The sequence below is a fragment of the Gadus morhua genome, unplaced genomic scaffold (genome assembly GCF_902167405.1).
Source record: "Gadus morhua unplaced genomic scaffold, gadMor3.0, whole genome shotgun sequence".
NCBI lineage: Eukaryota > Metazoa > Chordata > Actinopteri > Gadiformes > Gadidae > Gadus > Gadus morhua.
In genome coordinates this window covers 125,155-141,891 of record NW_021963959.1, presented here as the reverse complement: position 1 = coordinate 141,891, position 16,737 = coordinate 125,155, and the positions used below count along the sequence as shown (strand labels likewise).

Sequence of the window (16,737 nt, the reverse complement as noted above, 5' to 3'; positions counted from 1 at the left end):
TTATTTCCTGGTTGAAGATTTTCACATAGATTTTAATTTCAAACATTTGCATATCTTTTAAGTTAAATTAACAGTTATGCAGGTAGGCCGAATTACAGGTCTGAATAGATATGCATTCTCATATACATGTATGTGCAGTATGTGCACATGTATACATACATGTGCACATACAAGTGTATGAGAATATGAGAAGTATATGAGAAAAAAAATTCAATTCTCTATTTATGGTTTCATAATGACTGAGTCACCGTTAAAACAAATTGGTTTCAGCTCTAATGATGTTACTGTCTGTAATATGTTTCTATTTAGATTATTTGTCAGGAGATTTTGTTATTATTGTCCGAGTCTGGTTTTAACTAATGCTGGGCTTACACCAAACGATTTTCACAGTCACAGACTAATAACTGCAAGAGAGGATTTAGCGTTGGATCATGTGTGATATTTAACAAGGGTTTTGTAGTAGATATGGCGGGTGGAGATGCAGCAACCACAGGTTGTCTGTTAACTTCCTGTTCGGGTTTCACACCTTTCTTGTCAGCAGCACAAGAAACACAAACTTGAAAAACAAAAAACTGTACTATTATTCGGATATAGGCTCTTCCCGTTCGTCTCCTCCCACCCCTAGTGCTAATAATGTAGTGGGCTGGTCTGGAGAGAAAATGCCAGGGCTGAATTTTTCTCCCAGTCCACCCCTGCTCCCAGCCAGACAGTACCGGGTTTGATCCCCAATGTCCCCAGTCGAACCTGTAGGCATCATTCAGCAAGAAGATCATCACCCCTACCTGTTCCTCATATAGGAACCACAACGCTCGCTAGTTACTAATTTAACTGTACTGCCTCTTATGCAACGAAAAACAATAATCCGAGGAGTTGGAACACTTACATCATTGTGTTCTCCATTGGTCAGATTCTGAATAAAAATACGTCCATCGTCCAACTCAAGTTTTTGGTGGAAGGGGAGTTGATGTTGCTGACTGTGCTCTTTACACAAAACGTGTTATGAAGCAGATCTCTCCAACATCCCTAGCACAACCTAAATTGGACTAAACTTCTCCTTGCGTATCATGACTTGTCTTGCACAATGGGAGTATTACTTTTGACCCTGTGTTGCTTGTAGTTGAATTCCCATTCAAAGAAAGTTGTAAAATAAATTCTAAAAGCTTATTTTCAATCATAAACCATAAAATGGATAGATGTAAAATGTTTGTTTCAAACCCCAGAGAATAAATAGTAGTTCTTAAACTTTTGTGTTTTATGCATATGAACATTAGATAATCCGTCTCTCTTTGTCTGTCTCTCCCTCTCTTTGTCTTTGACAGTGTCAGGTACCCGTGTATGAGTCCTTCAACTACTTTGAGTGTGTTGTGGAAAGCAAGGGCGGTGGATGAAGGAGTCTCAATCTGTTGTTTCCCTTGTTGGTTTTGGAAATATCTCTGATACGTTCTGTCATCTTCTGTGTCCATCCATGTTGGTTTTAAACAAGCTAAGTGAAAGTCATACATTAACTGTGAAACAGCAATGAAGCCTTGCTAGGTGTAATTCAAAAGGATTGTATGAAATTGTGAATAAAGTATTTTAATGTAGTCACTTATGTTCTCTGTTACTTCTGCTATGGAACAGTAGACCTCAATGTGGTCTGCCCTTTATTTCCACAAGGCCTGTGTACGAGTTTGTGTGTGTGTGTGTGTGTCTGTCTGTGTGTGTCTGTCTGTCTGTCGGTCTGTGTATTTCTCTGTGTGGTTAAGAAGAGGCTCTTTGCAATATGTTAGGGACAGGAAGTGAAGAACTATGTTAAATAGAACTATGTAAAATATATTAAAAAGTTCAAATAATTTGTGCTTGCATCCCATGCAACACGTCCGAGACATGATAAAAAGAGGTTACATTTAAATCAGATGCCTGCTTTCTTATTCCAAACATGTTTTAAGCAAGACTTATGACATTCGACGTATAGACTTTTGACGTTCAATGTATACCTACGTGTTGACTTTGAATGTATATATTTGTTGACGTCATTCACTTATGGTTGTGGTTATATAGAGAAAGAGAGTTTGTGTGTGTGTGTGTGTGTGTGTGTGTGTGTGTGTGTGTGTGTGTGTGTGTGTATGGGGGAAGTGAGAGGTGCGATGTCTGTTAGAAAGCGATCACAAGAGCTGAGTTGTGCATCAGTGGAGGATGGAGTTTCCACTGAGGACTATGTTGCTTCTCTCTCTGGGGCCGCTGCTGGCTCAGGGTGAGTACCGCTCATAACTCAAAAATACATCCTCATCCTCATCGTCATCCGCTTATCCGGGGTCGGGTCGCGGGGGGAGCAGCTCAAGCAAGGGGCCCCAGACTTCCCTTTCCCGGGCCACATTGACCAGCTCTGACGGGGGGATCCCGAGGCGTTCCCAGGCCAGTGTTGAGATATAATCTCTCCACCTAGTCCTGGGTCTTCCCCGAGGTCTCCTCCCCACTGGACGTGCCTGAAACACCTCCCAAGGAAGGCGCCCAGTGGGCATCCTTACCAGATGCCCGAACCACCTCAGCTGACTCCTTTCTAAGTAAAGGAGCAGCGGCTCTAATCCGAGTTCCTCACGGATGGCTGAGCTTCTCACCCTATCCCTAAGGGAGACGCCAGCCACCCTTCTGAGAAAACTCATCTCGGCCGCTTGTACCCGCAATCTCGTCCTTTCGGTCATCACCCAGCCCTCATGACCATAGGTGAGGATAGGAACGAAGATCGACCGGTAGATCGAGAGCTTTGCCTTGCGGCTCAGCTCTCTTTTCGTTACAACGGTGCGGTAAAGCGAACGCAATACCGCCCCCGCTGCTCCGATTCTCCGGCCAATCTCACGCTCCATAGTACCCTCACTCGCGAACAAGACCCCGAGGTACTTGAACTCCTTCACCTGGGCTAAGGACTCATTTCCTACCCGGAGTAAGCAATCCACCGGTTTCCTGCTAAGAGTCATGGCCTCAGATTTAGCGGTGCTGATCCTCATCCCAGCCGCTTCACACTCGGCCGCCAGCCGATCCAGTGAGTGCTGAAGGTCACAGGCCGATGATCCAATGAGGACCACATCATCTGCAAAAAGCAGTGACGAGATCCTCAGACCACCGAACTGCAACCCCTCCCCACCACGACTACGCCTCGATATCCTGTCCATGTATATCACAAACAGGATTGGTGACAAGGCGCAGCCCTGGCGGAGACCAGCACCCACTGAGAACGAAACTGACTGGCTGCCGAGAACACGAACACAGCTCTCGCTTTGGGAGTACAAAGATTGGATGGCCCTGAGGATAGACCCCCTTACCCCATACTCCCGCAGCACCTCCCACAGTTTCTCCCGGGGGACCCGGTCATACGCCTTCTCCAGATCCACAAAACACATGTAGACCGGATGGGCATACTCCCAGGCCCCCTCCAGGATCCTTGCGAGAGTGAAGAGCTGGTCCGTAGTTCCACGTCCGGGGCGAAAACCGCATTGTTCCTCTTCAATCTGAGGTTCGACGATCGGCCGAACCCTCCTTTCCAGCACCTTGGAGTAGACTTTACCAGGGAGGCTGAGAAGTGTGATACCCCGGTAATTGGCACACACTCTCTGGTCCCCCTTTTTGAACAGGGGAACCACCACCCCGGTTTGCCACTCCTTTGGCACTGTACCCGACTCCCACGCGATGTTGAATAGGCGTGTCAACCATGACAGCCCCTCAACACCCAGAGCCTTTAGCATTTCTGGCTGGATCTCATCAATCCCTGGGGCTTTGCCACTGCGGAGATGTTTGACTACCTCAGTGACCTCCACCAGGGAAATTGACGACGAAACACCATCAACCTCGAGCTCTGCCTCCAACATAGAGGGCGTGTTATTCGGATTCAGGAGTTCCTCAAAGTGTTCCTTCCAACGTCCGACGACCTCCTCAGTTGAGGTCAACAGAGTCCCATCCTTACTGTACACAGCTTGGACGGTTCCCCGTTTCCCCCTCCTGAGGTGCCGGATAGTCTTCCAGAAACACTTTGGTGCCGACCGAAAGTCCTTCTCCATGGCCTCTCCGAACTTCTCCCACACCCGCTGCTTAGCCTCCGACACGGCAGCCGCTGCAGCCCTTCGAGCCTGTCGGTACCCTGCAACCGAGTCAGGAGTCCTCCAGGATATCATATCCCGGAAGGCCTCCTTCTTCAGTCGGACGGCTTCCCTGACCACCGGTGTCCACCACGGTGTCCGAGGGTTACCGCCCCTTGAGGAGCCTAAGACCCTGAGGCCACAGCTAGCCACCGCAGCTTCAGCAATGGAGGCTTTGAACACCGCCCACTCCGGCTCAATGCCCCCAACCTCCACAGGAATGCCAGAAAAGCTCCGCCGGAGGTGTGAGTTGAAGATACCTAGGACGGGGGCCTCCTCCAGACGTTCCCAGTTCACCCGCACTACTCGTTTGGGCTTACCAGGTCTATCCGGAAATTTCCCCCATTCCCTGATCCAACTCACAACCAGATGGTGGTCGGTTGACAGTTCCGCCCCTCTCTTTACCCGAGTGTCCAAAACATGCGGCCTCAGATCAGATGACACGATCACGAAATCGATCATCGATCTTCGGCCTAGGGTACTCTGGTACCAGGTACACTTATGAGCACCCTTATGTTCGAACATGGTGTTTGTTATGGATAATCCATGACTAGCACAGAAGTCCAATAACAAACGACCGCTCGGGTTTAGATCAGGGAGGCCGTTCCTCCCCACCACGCCTCTCCAGGTGTCTCCATCATTGCCCACGTGGGCGTTGAAGTCTCCCAGCAGAACTACGGAGTCCCCTACTGGAGCCCCATACAGGACTCCATTCAGGGTCTCCAAGAAGGCCGAGTACTCTGAGCTGCTGTTTGGTGCATATGCACAAACAACAGTCAGAGTTTTCCCCCCTACAACCCTTAGGCGCAGGGAGGCGACCCTCTCGTCTACCGGGGTAAACTCCAACACCGCGGCGCTCAGCCGGGGATTTATGAGTATCCCCACACCCGCCCGGCGCCTCACGCCCTCGGCAACTCCGGAGAAGAATAGAGTCCAACCCTTATCCAGGAGTACGGTACCAGAGCTGAGACTGTGCGTGGAGGTAAGCCCCACCAGATCTAACTGATAGCGCTCCACCTCCCTCACAAGCTCCGGTTCCTTTCCCCACAGCGAGGTGACGTTCCACGTCCCCAGAGCCAGCTTCTGCCGCCCGGGTCTGGTCCGTCGAGACCCCTGACCTTCGCTGCCACCCATGTGGCTGCGCACCCGACCCCAACGGGTCTTCCCACAGGTGGTGGGCCCATGGGATGAAGAGAGGGGGGGTGCCACGTAGTTTGTTCGGGCTGTGCCCGACCGGGCTCCGTGGCAAACCCGGCCACCAGGCGCTCGCCATCGAGCCCTCCGTCTGGGCCTGGCTCCAGACGGGGGCCCCGGGCTTCCTCCGGGCCGGGTCACATCTCCTCTTTTTTCGTTCTTCATAAAGTAAATAAAGTAAAATACATTATTTGTTGAAATGTGTTCAATATTATGCCGATTGCCGAATGTTGCTGATCACTAAAGTGAAGACCAGAAATAGAAGTACCCCTCTGCTTCTTCTGCTTTAGAATCCTCTGGGCCTCTCGAGGCGTCTTAAATATGAACCATAATGCTAAATTAAAAGGTATGATATTAGCTCAAGGACATCATTTGTTGTTTTGTTGTCGATGAAGGGGTACCTGAGCCGTACTGATCAGGATATGGGGGTACACATGAGACAGAAAAGGTTGGGAAAAACTAGTTTCATTGAACATTTCAACAGAAAAAATATGTTATATTTAATATCCTAAAATATCATGCAATTTTATAAGCATTTTACAGAGTATATCCGGGTGAGGATTATGTGTAGTGTGGGGGCTAGGCTGTTCGATTTTCAGATGAAAGATACCAGGTTTCTTCCCAGAATGCCTGTTAATTAAGGAAATAGTGAAATAAATTATACTTTAAACCATTGCTGCTCTTTTGCTTCCACTTTCCTCTTGCTCCAGAAACCATTATAGAGGGGGATATAAAGGTGTATCAGACGGCGGATTTGGAGATCGTCGAGGGAGACAGCACCACACTCCATTGTTACTGGAGAGCCAACAGCGAACAAAAGTTTAAAGTAAACTGGAAAGAATCTGAAATTCAACCTCTTCACCATCCGACAGCCGTAAGGTATGATGGAGAGGGCTGTGGTTCTACCCTTTCACCTGTGAACAACGGTGCCTGCGGCTGGGCCACCCTGACCCTTCCCAACGTCACCCTCAACCGCGCTGGGCGCTACGTCTGCCAGGTGACCATGGAGAGACCCACGTATAATCAGTTTTGGGGAAGCGGCACGATGATCACCGTCACGGAACGACAGAGCCCCACCAACGGCACAACACAAGAAAGTAGGTTGTTTTTATCTCAAAGTCTGGCGTTGTTTCTCTTCCAAACAAAAAATATATTTAGTTTAGTTTGGTACCAGAATTTAGTAGTCCATTCTAATATCAGACAGGATAGGCTAGGGTTTTGGGGTTTTCAACGCCCAGCCGAATGGTAATGGTTCGATCCCCAATGTCCGTAGTCTAACCTAGGCATTGAATTGAAATTAATTGAAAATTGAAGTGAATTGAAAATGTTTTTATTTCGAACAATTATAGAAAAAGAAAAAAAGCAACATTAAACAATAAAATAAAATGATGAAACAAGTGGACAGTTACAATAAAGTAATATTAACACACATACAAATAAACTGCCTAACGCTTGCTTTACCTGTTCAAAAAAGGGGTGAGAAGAAGAAAAAGTTATTTAATCTCACCCCTTCTCCCTAATTTATTTATCCATAATGAGTTATCAGCTTCCTAATTACTGATATAAAAATAAAAATAAATATAATATTAATATACGTTAGTTATCAATAGTATAAAATTCATTACCAATTATGTATTTATCGAATAATATTGTATTTGTTTTACATTCACTAAGTATAGTTAGGGAATGTAATGAAGTTCTGTAAGTGTTGCCCCACACTTCCGTACAGTAACTAAGGTGTGGTAAGACTAGTGAACAGTAGTGAATACGGATTTTTGATCTAGAACCTGTTTTACTTTGTTTAAAACATAAATGCTTCTTGATAGTTTTGATTGTACATGTGTGATGTGTGATTCCCACCTGACTCTATCGTAAATTAATCCCCCAAGAAATTTATTTTCTTAAACTCTTTCAATTTCAACTCCATTTATCTTTAGGTGTATTTGTGTGTTCTTTCTGTAGTTACCAAATATCATTATTTTTGTTTTACTTAAGTTTAATGATAGGTTTTTATCAAATCATGTTTTTATTTTGCTCATTTTTTCAGTGACGATTTCTTCTAGTTATTTTAAATTCTCCCCAGAACAGAAAATATTAGTGTCATCAGCAAACAAAACCAACCTCAAGGCATTTGAAACATTGCAAATATCATGCATATACAATATAACAGTTTGGGACCCAATACTGACCCCTGGGGGATGCCACAAGCAATGTCCAAACATGATGAAGAACAATTTCCCAACTTCACAAACTGCTGCCTTTTACTCAAATAGCTTTTAACCCAATCCAATACTACCCCCCTTCTAGTTTATTTAATAAAATATCATGATTGATTGTATCAAAGGCTTTTTTTTATATCAATAAATACCCCAACTGCATATTGTTTTTGTTCAATGGCGTTTGCTATATCCTCAACTGACTTTGGACTTTAGACTTTTACTTTATTGTCCCCTGGGGGAAATTCTTTTTCACTTCATGGTACATTTGTGGGCCGCACGCAGACAGACAGTAACAGATATAACTGATTCCATTACTGTGAGTGATGTTGATCTGTTGGATCTGAATCCATATTGACTGTCATTAATTAATGTGTTCTTTTCTAAGAATGTGTCTAGTCTATTGTTGAAGATTCTTTCTAATATTTTGGAGAATTGTGGAAGTAGAGAGAAAACTTGTTCCCAGTTTTGTACAATGGAATGACTTTTGCTGTTTTCAATTTGTTTGGAAAAGTTCCGGTTTGGAATGATAAGTTATAGATGAATGTCAATGGTTTCGAAAGTATCTGTTGGACTGGGAGGGGTATGGTCCGGAAGAGCGCTCCTGGATCCCGGCTCGCTTCATCATGGACTCCTGTCTCAACTCTGACGCCGGTCCCATCCTGACCAACCTGCCCCGCCCTCTCGTCTGCCCGCTACGGTTCCACCTGCGGGTGGTTCTTCTGACCACTCAGATGTTGCGTCCTCCTCGTCTACGGAGGACGCAATCTCCGATTGCCTCGGAGGAATTCTAACCCTCCTCCGGGCCCCCTCCACCCTCCCTGTTTGATGTAGGACGTCTGGAGCCGTCCCTTGCCAGGGGGGGGTATTGTCATGGTCCGCCCCTGGTTTTCCCATTCACCTGCCTGCCACCCTGATCTCCCCTGATTAACCCAACCACCTTCACCTGTGCTCCCCCTATAACAGTCCTCTCCTTTCACTCAGGCCTTGCCAGATTGTCTCTTGTTTCATTGAGGGCTTTCCCGCAACTCCTGATTGCTTCGTCTACTCCACTCTGCCTGTTAACGAACCCTCGCCTGTCTGACCTTCTGCCTGCCGTCCAGTCCCTGTCGGTCTGTCTGCTCCTCTGTCCCCGTCTCCTGATCCACCTGCCTGACTTCCTGTTATCGACCCTTCGCCTGCCTGACCTCCCGCCCGACGTCGAGTCCCTGTAGGTCTGTCTGCTCTTCAGTTCCCGACTCGTGATCCGCTCTTCTGCCCTCCCGTTGCCGACTCCTCGCCTGCTGACCCACCGACAATTCCCTGCCCACCGGTCGGTGACTTTACTGTCTGCTCTCTGTCTGCCCGATCCTGTAACAGAATGTCCTGTAACAGAATAAATCCTTGAAACTGTCCTACAACTGTCGTCTGTCTGTGCACTTGGGTTCTGCCTAACCCCCCCCATTACAGATGTCCCTGGATCAGGGATTTTTCCTGCCAGGTCAAGTCCAACATTTGATTAAAACTGTTAGCTACGTCAACCATATCATAATTCATTATCCTTATCAATAAAATACTTAGGATAACTTGTTTGCCTGGGGCTATTTCTTATAATACTGTTTAGTATACTCCATATTCCTTTAATATTGTTTTTGTTATCATCTAATATTTTCTTATGATATGTTTTCTTTTTCTTGCTTGTTCTTATTATATTAATATATTTAGAAATCGTATTCATACATCTTATATTTATTCTCTGCATCTTTAGTTCCGTGCATTATGAAATCTCTGTAAAGTGTGTTTTTCTTTTTACAGGCATTTTTTAATCCCTTTGTGATCCATGGACATTTGGTTTATTTTAGTTGTCTACTTTATTCTTGGATTGGACAATTTTAATAATGACCTAAATATTCTTAGAAATGTTTCGTATGCACCGTCAATGTCTTTTGCTTGGTATATTATTTCCCAGTTCTGAGCCATTAAGTCGTTTTATAGTCCATTGATGGATTCTTCTGACCTCACTCGTTTGTATTCTGTTTGTTCATCTAGATTATTCTTGTAATTACTGTCATAGATTGTTAAAGCTGGCAAGGGTTCACTGATATCATTAATCAATAATTCACTTATTGTGTTGTTTTCAATTTCATTTGTGAATATATTATCAATGAAAGTGGCACAGTGGGATGTAATTTAACTGGGTCTGGTGATTTTCAGAATTAGGCTCATACTGTACAGTGTATTGAAAAATTAATCTGTAATCTTGTGTTTATTAGGATTTAACAGGTCGATATTGAAATCTCAACAGACAAAAACTATTTTGCTGTTTATTTGAGAAAATATGCCCTCTATCCAGTCCTTAAATATTTCAATGACTTTTTTTTTTTTCTTGCAGATTTCAATTGTTTTTCAATAAGTTATGAACCAAATTTGTCACACAATCCAATTCCCTAAAGTCTAATGTCGCATCCACATATATTGCTGCTCCTCCTCCAACCTTGTTTTTTCTGTTATTATACCGAAGCTCATAACCATTTAGTTCGAAGTCTATCCCTTTTTCCGTGTTGATCCATGTTTCAGATATGAAAACATGGATGAATGGTTGTGTAAATTTAGTCAAATATTACTTGTTATTGAGGTTTGCATACATGGTTCTGGTATTCAAGTGTATGATTGATAGTTTGCCCTTTGATGTAATGTTCTGGTCATGCTGATCATCTAATTACTTGGATTCACTGTAATGGTTGTTCGATAAAAGCCTTTGTTTAAAGACTATGCACTAATTTCTAATATTCTCAATCCCTTTTCAACCCCTTTGTCTGACCAAAGACTTGTCTAAACGCACGCCACTGCCATTCCCCGTTGTCGTTTCGATGGCAACAGTAATGGCCGCCGCGTTCCTCGTCACTCTGATATGTCTGTGGAAGCTGCGGAAGAGACAAGGTACAAAAAAACCTGCTGTCATCGAAAGAGCAGCCTTTATAACATGCTATGAGTCCAGTAGCTTTTAGCCTGTTAGTATGAATCCACATCATTTGATAAAAACATAAGAAGATGTCTGAAAATAAACATAAAAAATGCTAATGCAAACATTTTAAAAGAGAGAATCCGATTTCAGCTTATTACCATGAATCAAAATCCTTTTATAGTCATTTTTACATGCATGGTCATATTATTCTTCAAACTTGTGTGAGTCTTTGTATTTGGTTTATTTGTTCCTCTTTGAATGCGTTGGCATTTCTAACAGGTCCATTTCTGTCTGTGCTGTATGTGTGTGTCTGTGTGGTACTGGATGCGTGTGTGGTGGTGTCTCTGTGTGCATGAGTGTGTGTTCATTTTTGTGATTTTGTGTGTGTGTGTGTGTGTGTGTGTGTGTGTGTGTGTTAGGGTTGGACCGAGCAGCAAGGGTGATCTGTGAGGTTCCCCACAGAGACTCTGAGGTGGACGGAACCAGCACCAGCTCGTCCAAAGGGTCCTCCCAGTGGGTGAGTCTGTCGGAGGGCTAGGGGGTTCCACTCCCAGCCAGACAGTACCGAGTTTGATCCCCAATGTCCCCAGTCGAACCTGTAGGCATCACTCAGCAAGAAGATCATCACCCCTACCTGTTCCTCATAGAGGAACCACAACGCTCGCTAGTTACTAATATAAGAGTACTGCCTCGTACGCAACGAAAAACAATAGGAGATGGAACATTGACATAATTGGAGCAGTGTTTGCGTTCTCCATTGGTCAGATTCTGGATAAAAATCGTCCAACTCAAATTTTTAGTGGAAGGGGAGTTGATGACTGTGCTCTTTACACAACAAGCGTTATGAAGCATTACTCTCCAACGCCCCTAAAACAACCTAAATTGGACTAAACTTTTCCTTGCGCATCATGTCTTGTTTTACACAATGGGAAAATTACTTTGGACCAAGTGTTATTTGTGGGTGAATACCATTCAAAGAAAATAAAATAAATTCTAAAAGCTAATTATCAATCATAAACGTTAAAGGGGACCTATTATGCTTTTTCGACTTTTATGACCTATAAACGTTGTTATAATGATTGATAGTCATGTTTAACCATACACAAAAAACGATGTAGATTTTCGGGAAACTCTTCCTCTCATCTGGGCGTTTTCAGCATTCCCTGTCAACGCTCGGTTTCGTCCTGCTCCGCCCCCTCGCCCCCCTCCTGCCAACCCAACTCCATTGTGATTGGTTACCTTCCTTGAAGCGCGCGCGCGGGCAGAGTTGACCAGGCATATGTGAGCAAGTGAATCACAAACGTTAGCTGTGTTCGAAATCGTTCCCTATACACTCACTCACTATTCCCTTTTGAATCGTTTCCTATACACTCACTCACTATTCCCTATATAGTGTTCATGATATCGTGCACTATATAGGGAACGAACAAACGAGAATTCGGACACTACGCTGAACATTTCTAAACGCCATTTGCGTCAGTAAATGCGCCCGGTATTTGTGTGACGCAGACAGATGCGCCCACATCATGTAAACAAACCGGGCACTCTCGAGGAAAGCTGGAGGTTGTATTGATGTTGAATGTTACATTTCCTTGTTCAAGTTTTTTTAAATTAATTTTGAATGTTACATTTTCTACGTTAAATCCCAAATAAATTGTTGACATTTCTATACGAAAGCCGGAGACTCCATAATTAAATGAATTCTTTTTCGCGGTTATTCAGCTTCTTCTTCGCCTCCGGAAAAACACGAACGCATTGCATTGTGGTATACGGGAGTAACATGTAGGGCACATCGTATGTACACTCAAATTTGGGGTATTTTAAGTGCACTATATAGTGCATGAAATTAACCACTGAGAATTCGACACCACTACAAAATGGCGAGCACCCTATATAGTGCACTATATCCGTGATAGGGAACGATTTCGAACACAGCTGTTGTCCCGAGTGTTTAGCGCTCTGCACAGCCACCCCAGACTGTCAGCAGGGAATACGTCTAAATGCATTTACGTCATTATTTGACACTTTAGTATGGTTAAACATGACCATCAATCATTATAACAACGTTTATAGGTTATAAAAGTCGAAAAAGCATAATTGGTCCCCTTTAAGCATAATAAGGATAGATATTATATGTTTGTTTAAATCCCCAGAGATTACATAGTAGTTCTTAAACTTTGTGTTTTATGCATATGAACATTACATAATCCGTCTCTCTTTCTCTCTGTCTCTCCCTCTCTTTGTCTCTGACAGTGTCAGGTACCCGTGTATGAGTCCTTCGACTACTTTGAGTGTGTGGTGGAAAGCAAGGGCAGTGGATGAAGGAGTCTCAATCTGTTGTTTCCATTGTTGGTTTTGGAAATATCTCTGATACGTTCTGTCCTCTTCTGTTTCCATCCAAGTTGTTTTTAAATAAGCTAATTGAAAGTCATACATTTACTGTGAAATAGCAATGAAGCCCTATTAGATGTAATTGATGATGAGTGATGATTGTATCTCATTGTGAATAAACAATTTTAATATAGTAAATCATGTCCTCTGATACCTCAGCTATGGAAGAGTAGACCGCAATGTGGTCTGGCCTTTATTTCCACAAGGCCTGTGTGTGTGTGTGTGTGTGTGTGTGTGTGTGTGTGTGTGTGTGTGTGTGTGTGTGTGTTATTTGTAGATGTTGATGAGCAAACTATCTTGATCTAAGGAAGCGCAGTGTGAGAATGCGAAACGTGTGGGAAAAAGTAATCTTGCACCTTTCAATGCAGGGTGTTGATTTGTTGATTAGATAGGGCCAAACGCTAATGGTAAACCTTTGAGGAATGGGCGTGTTTCTCTGTGTGGTGAAGAAAAGGCTCTATGCAGGAAGTACTAAGTAGGTCATGGACAGGAAGTGAAGAACATGTCTAAGACGTACTTTCTCATCGAAGGTCGTCATCAGAGCTACCTTTGGTGGTCGTCCGGCTTTTCCTTGATACAGTTCAAATGATTTGTGCTTTCATCCTTTGCAACACGTCCAAGAAGTGATAAGAAGTGGTTACATTTAACTCACATGTCTGCTTGCTTATTCCAAACGTGTTTTAAGCAAGACTCATGACATTCAATGTATACACTTATGACTTTAAATGTATACAAACACGTTGACTTTCAATGTATAGATTTGTTTACGTTTACCTGTATGTGTACGTCAAAGTCCAAGTATACTTTATTATCCCAGAGTTGGGACATTTGACCTTTGACCTTTGCAGCGGCCTTCTGCTGCCACAATTGCTGAGTTGAAACCTCCTATATAATGGGTGGGTAGGATCACTAAGTATCAATAAGATCTGACCATAGCTGAGTAACTGACCTCTGACTAAATCCAATCATTTTGCTTGCTGTCTTTACCAATCAAAACAATTAATCTTGGTATTTTTTGAGCATGATCCCGCGTACACAGACTAAGCCGAAGGACAATACACTCTGAAGGACCGTTTTGTAAAATAATTCTAAAATAATACAGTCCACCTGAAAGTAGTTAAGCTTATGTTTTGATACCTCAGATGTAGTACTTATCTCAAATTTGAGTTGGTCATCAATTTCAATGCCTAGGTGGTTTCAGCTTCTAACCCTCTGAATTGGTTTGTCATTAAAAGTGATATTAGCGTGGTTGTGGTTGGATTGAGAAAGAGAGTTTGTGTGTGTGTGTGTGTGTGTGTGTGTGTGTGTGTGTGTGTGTGTGTGTGTGTGTGTGTGTGTGTGTGTGTGTGTGTGTGTGTGTGTGTGTGTGTGTGTGTGTGTGTGTGTCTATGTGTGTGTAAGGGGGAAGTGGGAGGTGCGATGTCTGTAAGAAAGCGATCACAAGTGCTGAGTTGTGCATCAGTGGAGGATGGAGTTTCCACTGAGGACTATGTTGCTTCTCTCTCTGGGGCCGCTGCTGGCTCGGGGTGAGTACCGCTCATAACTCATCTTCCTCCAGCTGCTATGAAGACCTTAAGCAAAGGGATTCCCAACCGGGGGTACACCCGCACTCAGGGGGTACGTTAGTAGTTCCAGGGGGTACCTGGAAAGATTTGGATATAACTTTATCACACCCGCAAATCAGTCTTGGTAAGAAATGATTCAAGATCTTGCTGATCAGGATATGGGGGTACGTATAAGACAGAAAAGGTTGGGAAACACTTGTTTAGTAATAATTGTCAACGTCCTTCCGCTTCTGTCTTGTTCCAGAAATTGTTCAAGGGAAGGATATAAAGGTGTATCAGACGGCAGATTTGGAGGTCATCGAGGGAGACAGCGTCACACTCCATTGTTGCTGGACAGCCGTCAACCACACACACTATAGAGCGGTCTGGAGGAAAAATGTTACAATTCTTCACCAACAGACAGCCGTAAAGAACGACGGAGAGGGCTGTGGATCGGCCCTGTCACCTGTGAACAACGTTACCTGTGGCTGTGCCGCCCTGACCCTTCCCAACGTCACCCGCAACCACACTGGACGCTACATCTGCCAGGTGTCCATTAATAAGCCCACGCTTATTCAGTTTTGTGGAAACGGCACGATGATCACTGTCAGAGAACGACGGAGCAACGAAGGTACGTTTTCTTTACCTCAAAGACTGGTTTTGTTTACCTTCCAAAACAAAAGTACATTTTGTTGTCTTAGATTACCAGAGTTTAGCCGTCTATTCTAATATCAGACAGGATAGGCTAGGGGTTTGGGTTGCTCAGCTCCCGGCCGAAAGGTACTAGGTTTGATCCCATATGTCAGTAGTCTTACCTGTTGAGCAAGTTGCCCCCTCACCCTTTCTGCTCCCTAATGGCATGTATCTGAATTCACTGTTATGGTAGCTGAATAAAAGCTTCTGTTTAAGGACTATGTACTAAATGCTAATATTGTCAATCATTTTTCAACCCCTTTGTCTGACCATGGACCCGACTATAGACGCCCCACTGCGGCACCTGGTCCCCGTCGTTGTTTCGCTGGCAATAGTAATGGCCGCCGTGTTCCTCGTCACTCTGATATATCTGTGGAAGCTGCCGAGGAGACGAGGTACAAAACGTTCCAATCGAAAGAACAGACATTTTACAACATGCCAAGTCCAGTAGCTTTCAGCCTGTTGCATAAACCCACAACTTTTTGTACTAACCCTGGTAAACACATAAGGAAACGTCTGAAAACTAATTTAAAAAAAGCTAGGTGGTCAACAGATTTCAGCTTACGAAAACATTTTATACTTATTTTTGTGTGCACTTTTGCGAGTCAGTGCATTTTATGTATTTGTTTGGCTTGAATGTGAAGCTTTTCTTATGGGTAAATTTCTCTGTTTGTGTGCATATGTGTGTGTGTGTGTGTGTGTGTGTGTGTGTGTGTGTGTGTGTGTGTGTGTGTGTGTGTGTGTGTGTGTGTGTGTGTGTGTGTGTGTGTGTGTGTGTGTGTGTGTGTGTGTGTGTGATAGGGTTGGACCAAGCAGCAAGGGTGATCTATGAGGTTCCCCATGGAGACCCTGAGGTGGACGGAACCAGCACCAGCTCGTCCAAAGGGTCCTCCCAGTGGGTGAGTCTGTCGGAGGGCTAGGGGGTTCCACTCCCAGCCAGAAAGTACCGGGTTTGATCCCCAATGTCCCCAGTCTAACCTGTAGGCATCACTCAGCAAGAATATCATAACCCCTACCTGTTCCTCATATAGGAACCACAACTCTCGCTATTTAATAACATAACAGTACTGCCTCATACGCAACGAAAAAAAAAAATCATTAATATGATACTATAATTGTTTTGACATGCTCTGTCTCTCTTTCCCTCGGACAGTGTCAGGTACCAGTGTATGAGTCCTTCGACAACTTTAAGCATGGGGTGGAAAGCAAGGGCAGTGGATGAAGGAGTCTCAATCGGTTCTGTTTCCCTTGTTGGTTTTGTAAATATCTCTGATATGTTCTGTCATCCTCTGCCTCCATACATGTTGCTTTAAAATAAGCGAATTGAAAGCCATACATTAACTGCGAAATAGCAATTAAGCCTTGTTAGATGAAATTGAAAAGGATTGTATGTAATGTCGAATAAAGTTTTTTAATATAGTATCTTGTGTTCTCTGTCTCAGCTATGGAACAGTAGATCTCATTGTGGTCTGCCCTTTATTTAAACAAGGCCTGTGTGAGTCCATACATGCGTATGGACATATTTTGTGTATGCAGTTTTTAGTCTCTGGTTCTCAATGTGCCAACTATGTGCCAACTATCTTTATCTGAGGAAGCACAGCGTGAGACTGCGCAAAGTGTGAAAAGGAAGAGGTTGTCTTCCTCTT

The 16,737-nt window shown here is 44.0% G+C and overlaps 1 protein-coding gene across 5 annotated transcripts; it reads left to right on the top strand.

The window, feature by feature from the left end:
• The first annotated feature begins 2,090 nt into the window (after positions 1-2,090).
• On the top strand, positions 2,091-16,513 carry LOC115538237 (uncharacterized). Of its 5 annotated transcripts, XR_003975177.1 has the most exons (6): positions 2,091-2,233; positions 6,014-6,400; positions 8,354-8,831; positions 10,325-10,438; positions 10,883-10,980; positions 12,717-12,992. XR_003975177.1 is itself a non-coding variant. In XM_030349900.1 (5 exons), exons 1-5 carry the CDS (start codon positions 2,176-2,178, stop codon positions 12,783-12,785), a joined length of 726 nt encoding a protein of 241 aa, XP_030205760.1. In that variant the 5' UTR covers positions 2,092-2,175; the 3' UTR covers positions 12,786-12,992. The 5 variants fall into 5 exon arrangements, 4 of the variants coding, with proteins under 4 accessions (XP_030205760.1, XP_030205763.1, XP_030205762.1 ...); XM_030349900.1 differs by lacking the exon at positions 8,354-8,831 and having other exon boundaries at positions 2,092-2,233; XM_030349903.1 differs by lacking the exon at positions 8,354-8,831 and having other exon boundaries at positions 2,147-2,233; positions 6,176-6,400.
• The last annotated feature ends 224 nt before the right edge of the window (positions 16,514-16,737 follow it).

What these genes read in the sequence shown, in the direction of transcription:
- LOC115538237 (XM_030349900.1), top strand. Translation starts at nt 2,176, where the DNA reads ATGGAGTTTCCACTGAGGACTATGTTGCTTCTCTCTCTGGGGCCGCTG. An exon ending in CAACGGCACAACACAAGAAA is followed by an intron (nt 6,401 to 10,324) that starts GTAGGTTGTTTT and finishes GTCTGACCAAAG; the next exon opens with ACTTGTCTAAACGCACGCCA. An exon ending in GAAGCTGCGGAAGAGACAAG is followed by an intron (nt 10,439 to 10,882) that starts GTACAAAAAAAC and finishes TGTGTGTGTTAG; the next exon opens with GGTTGGACCGAGCAGCAAGG.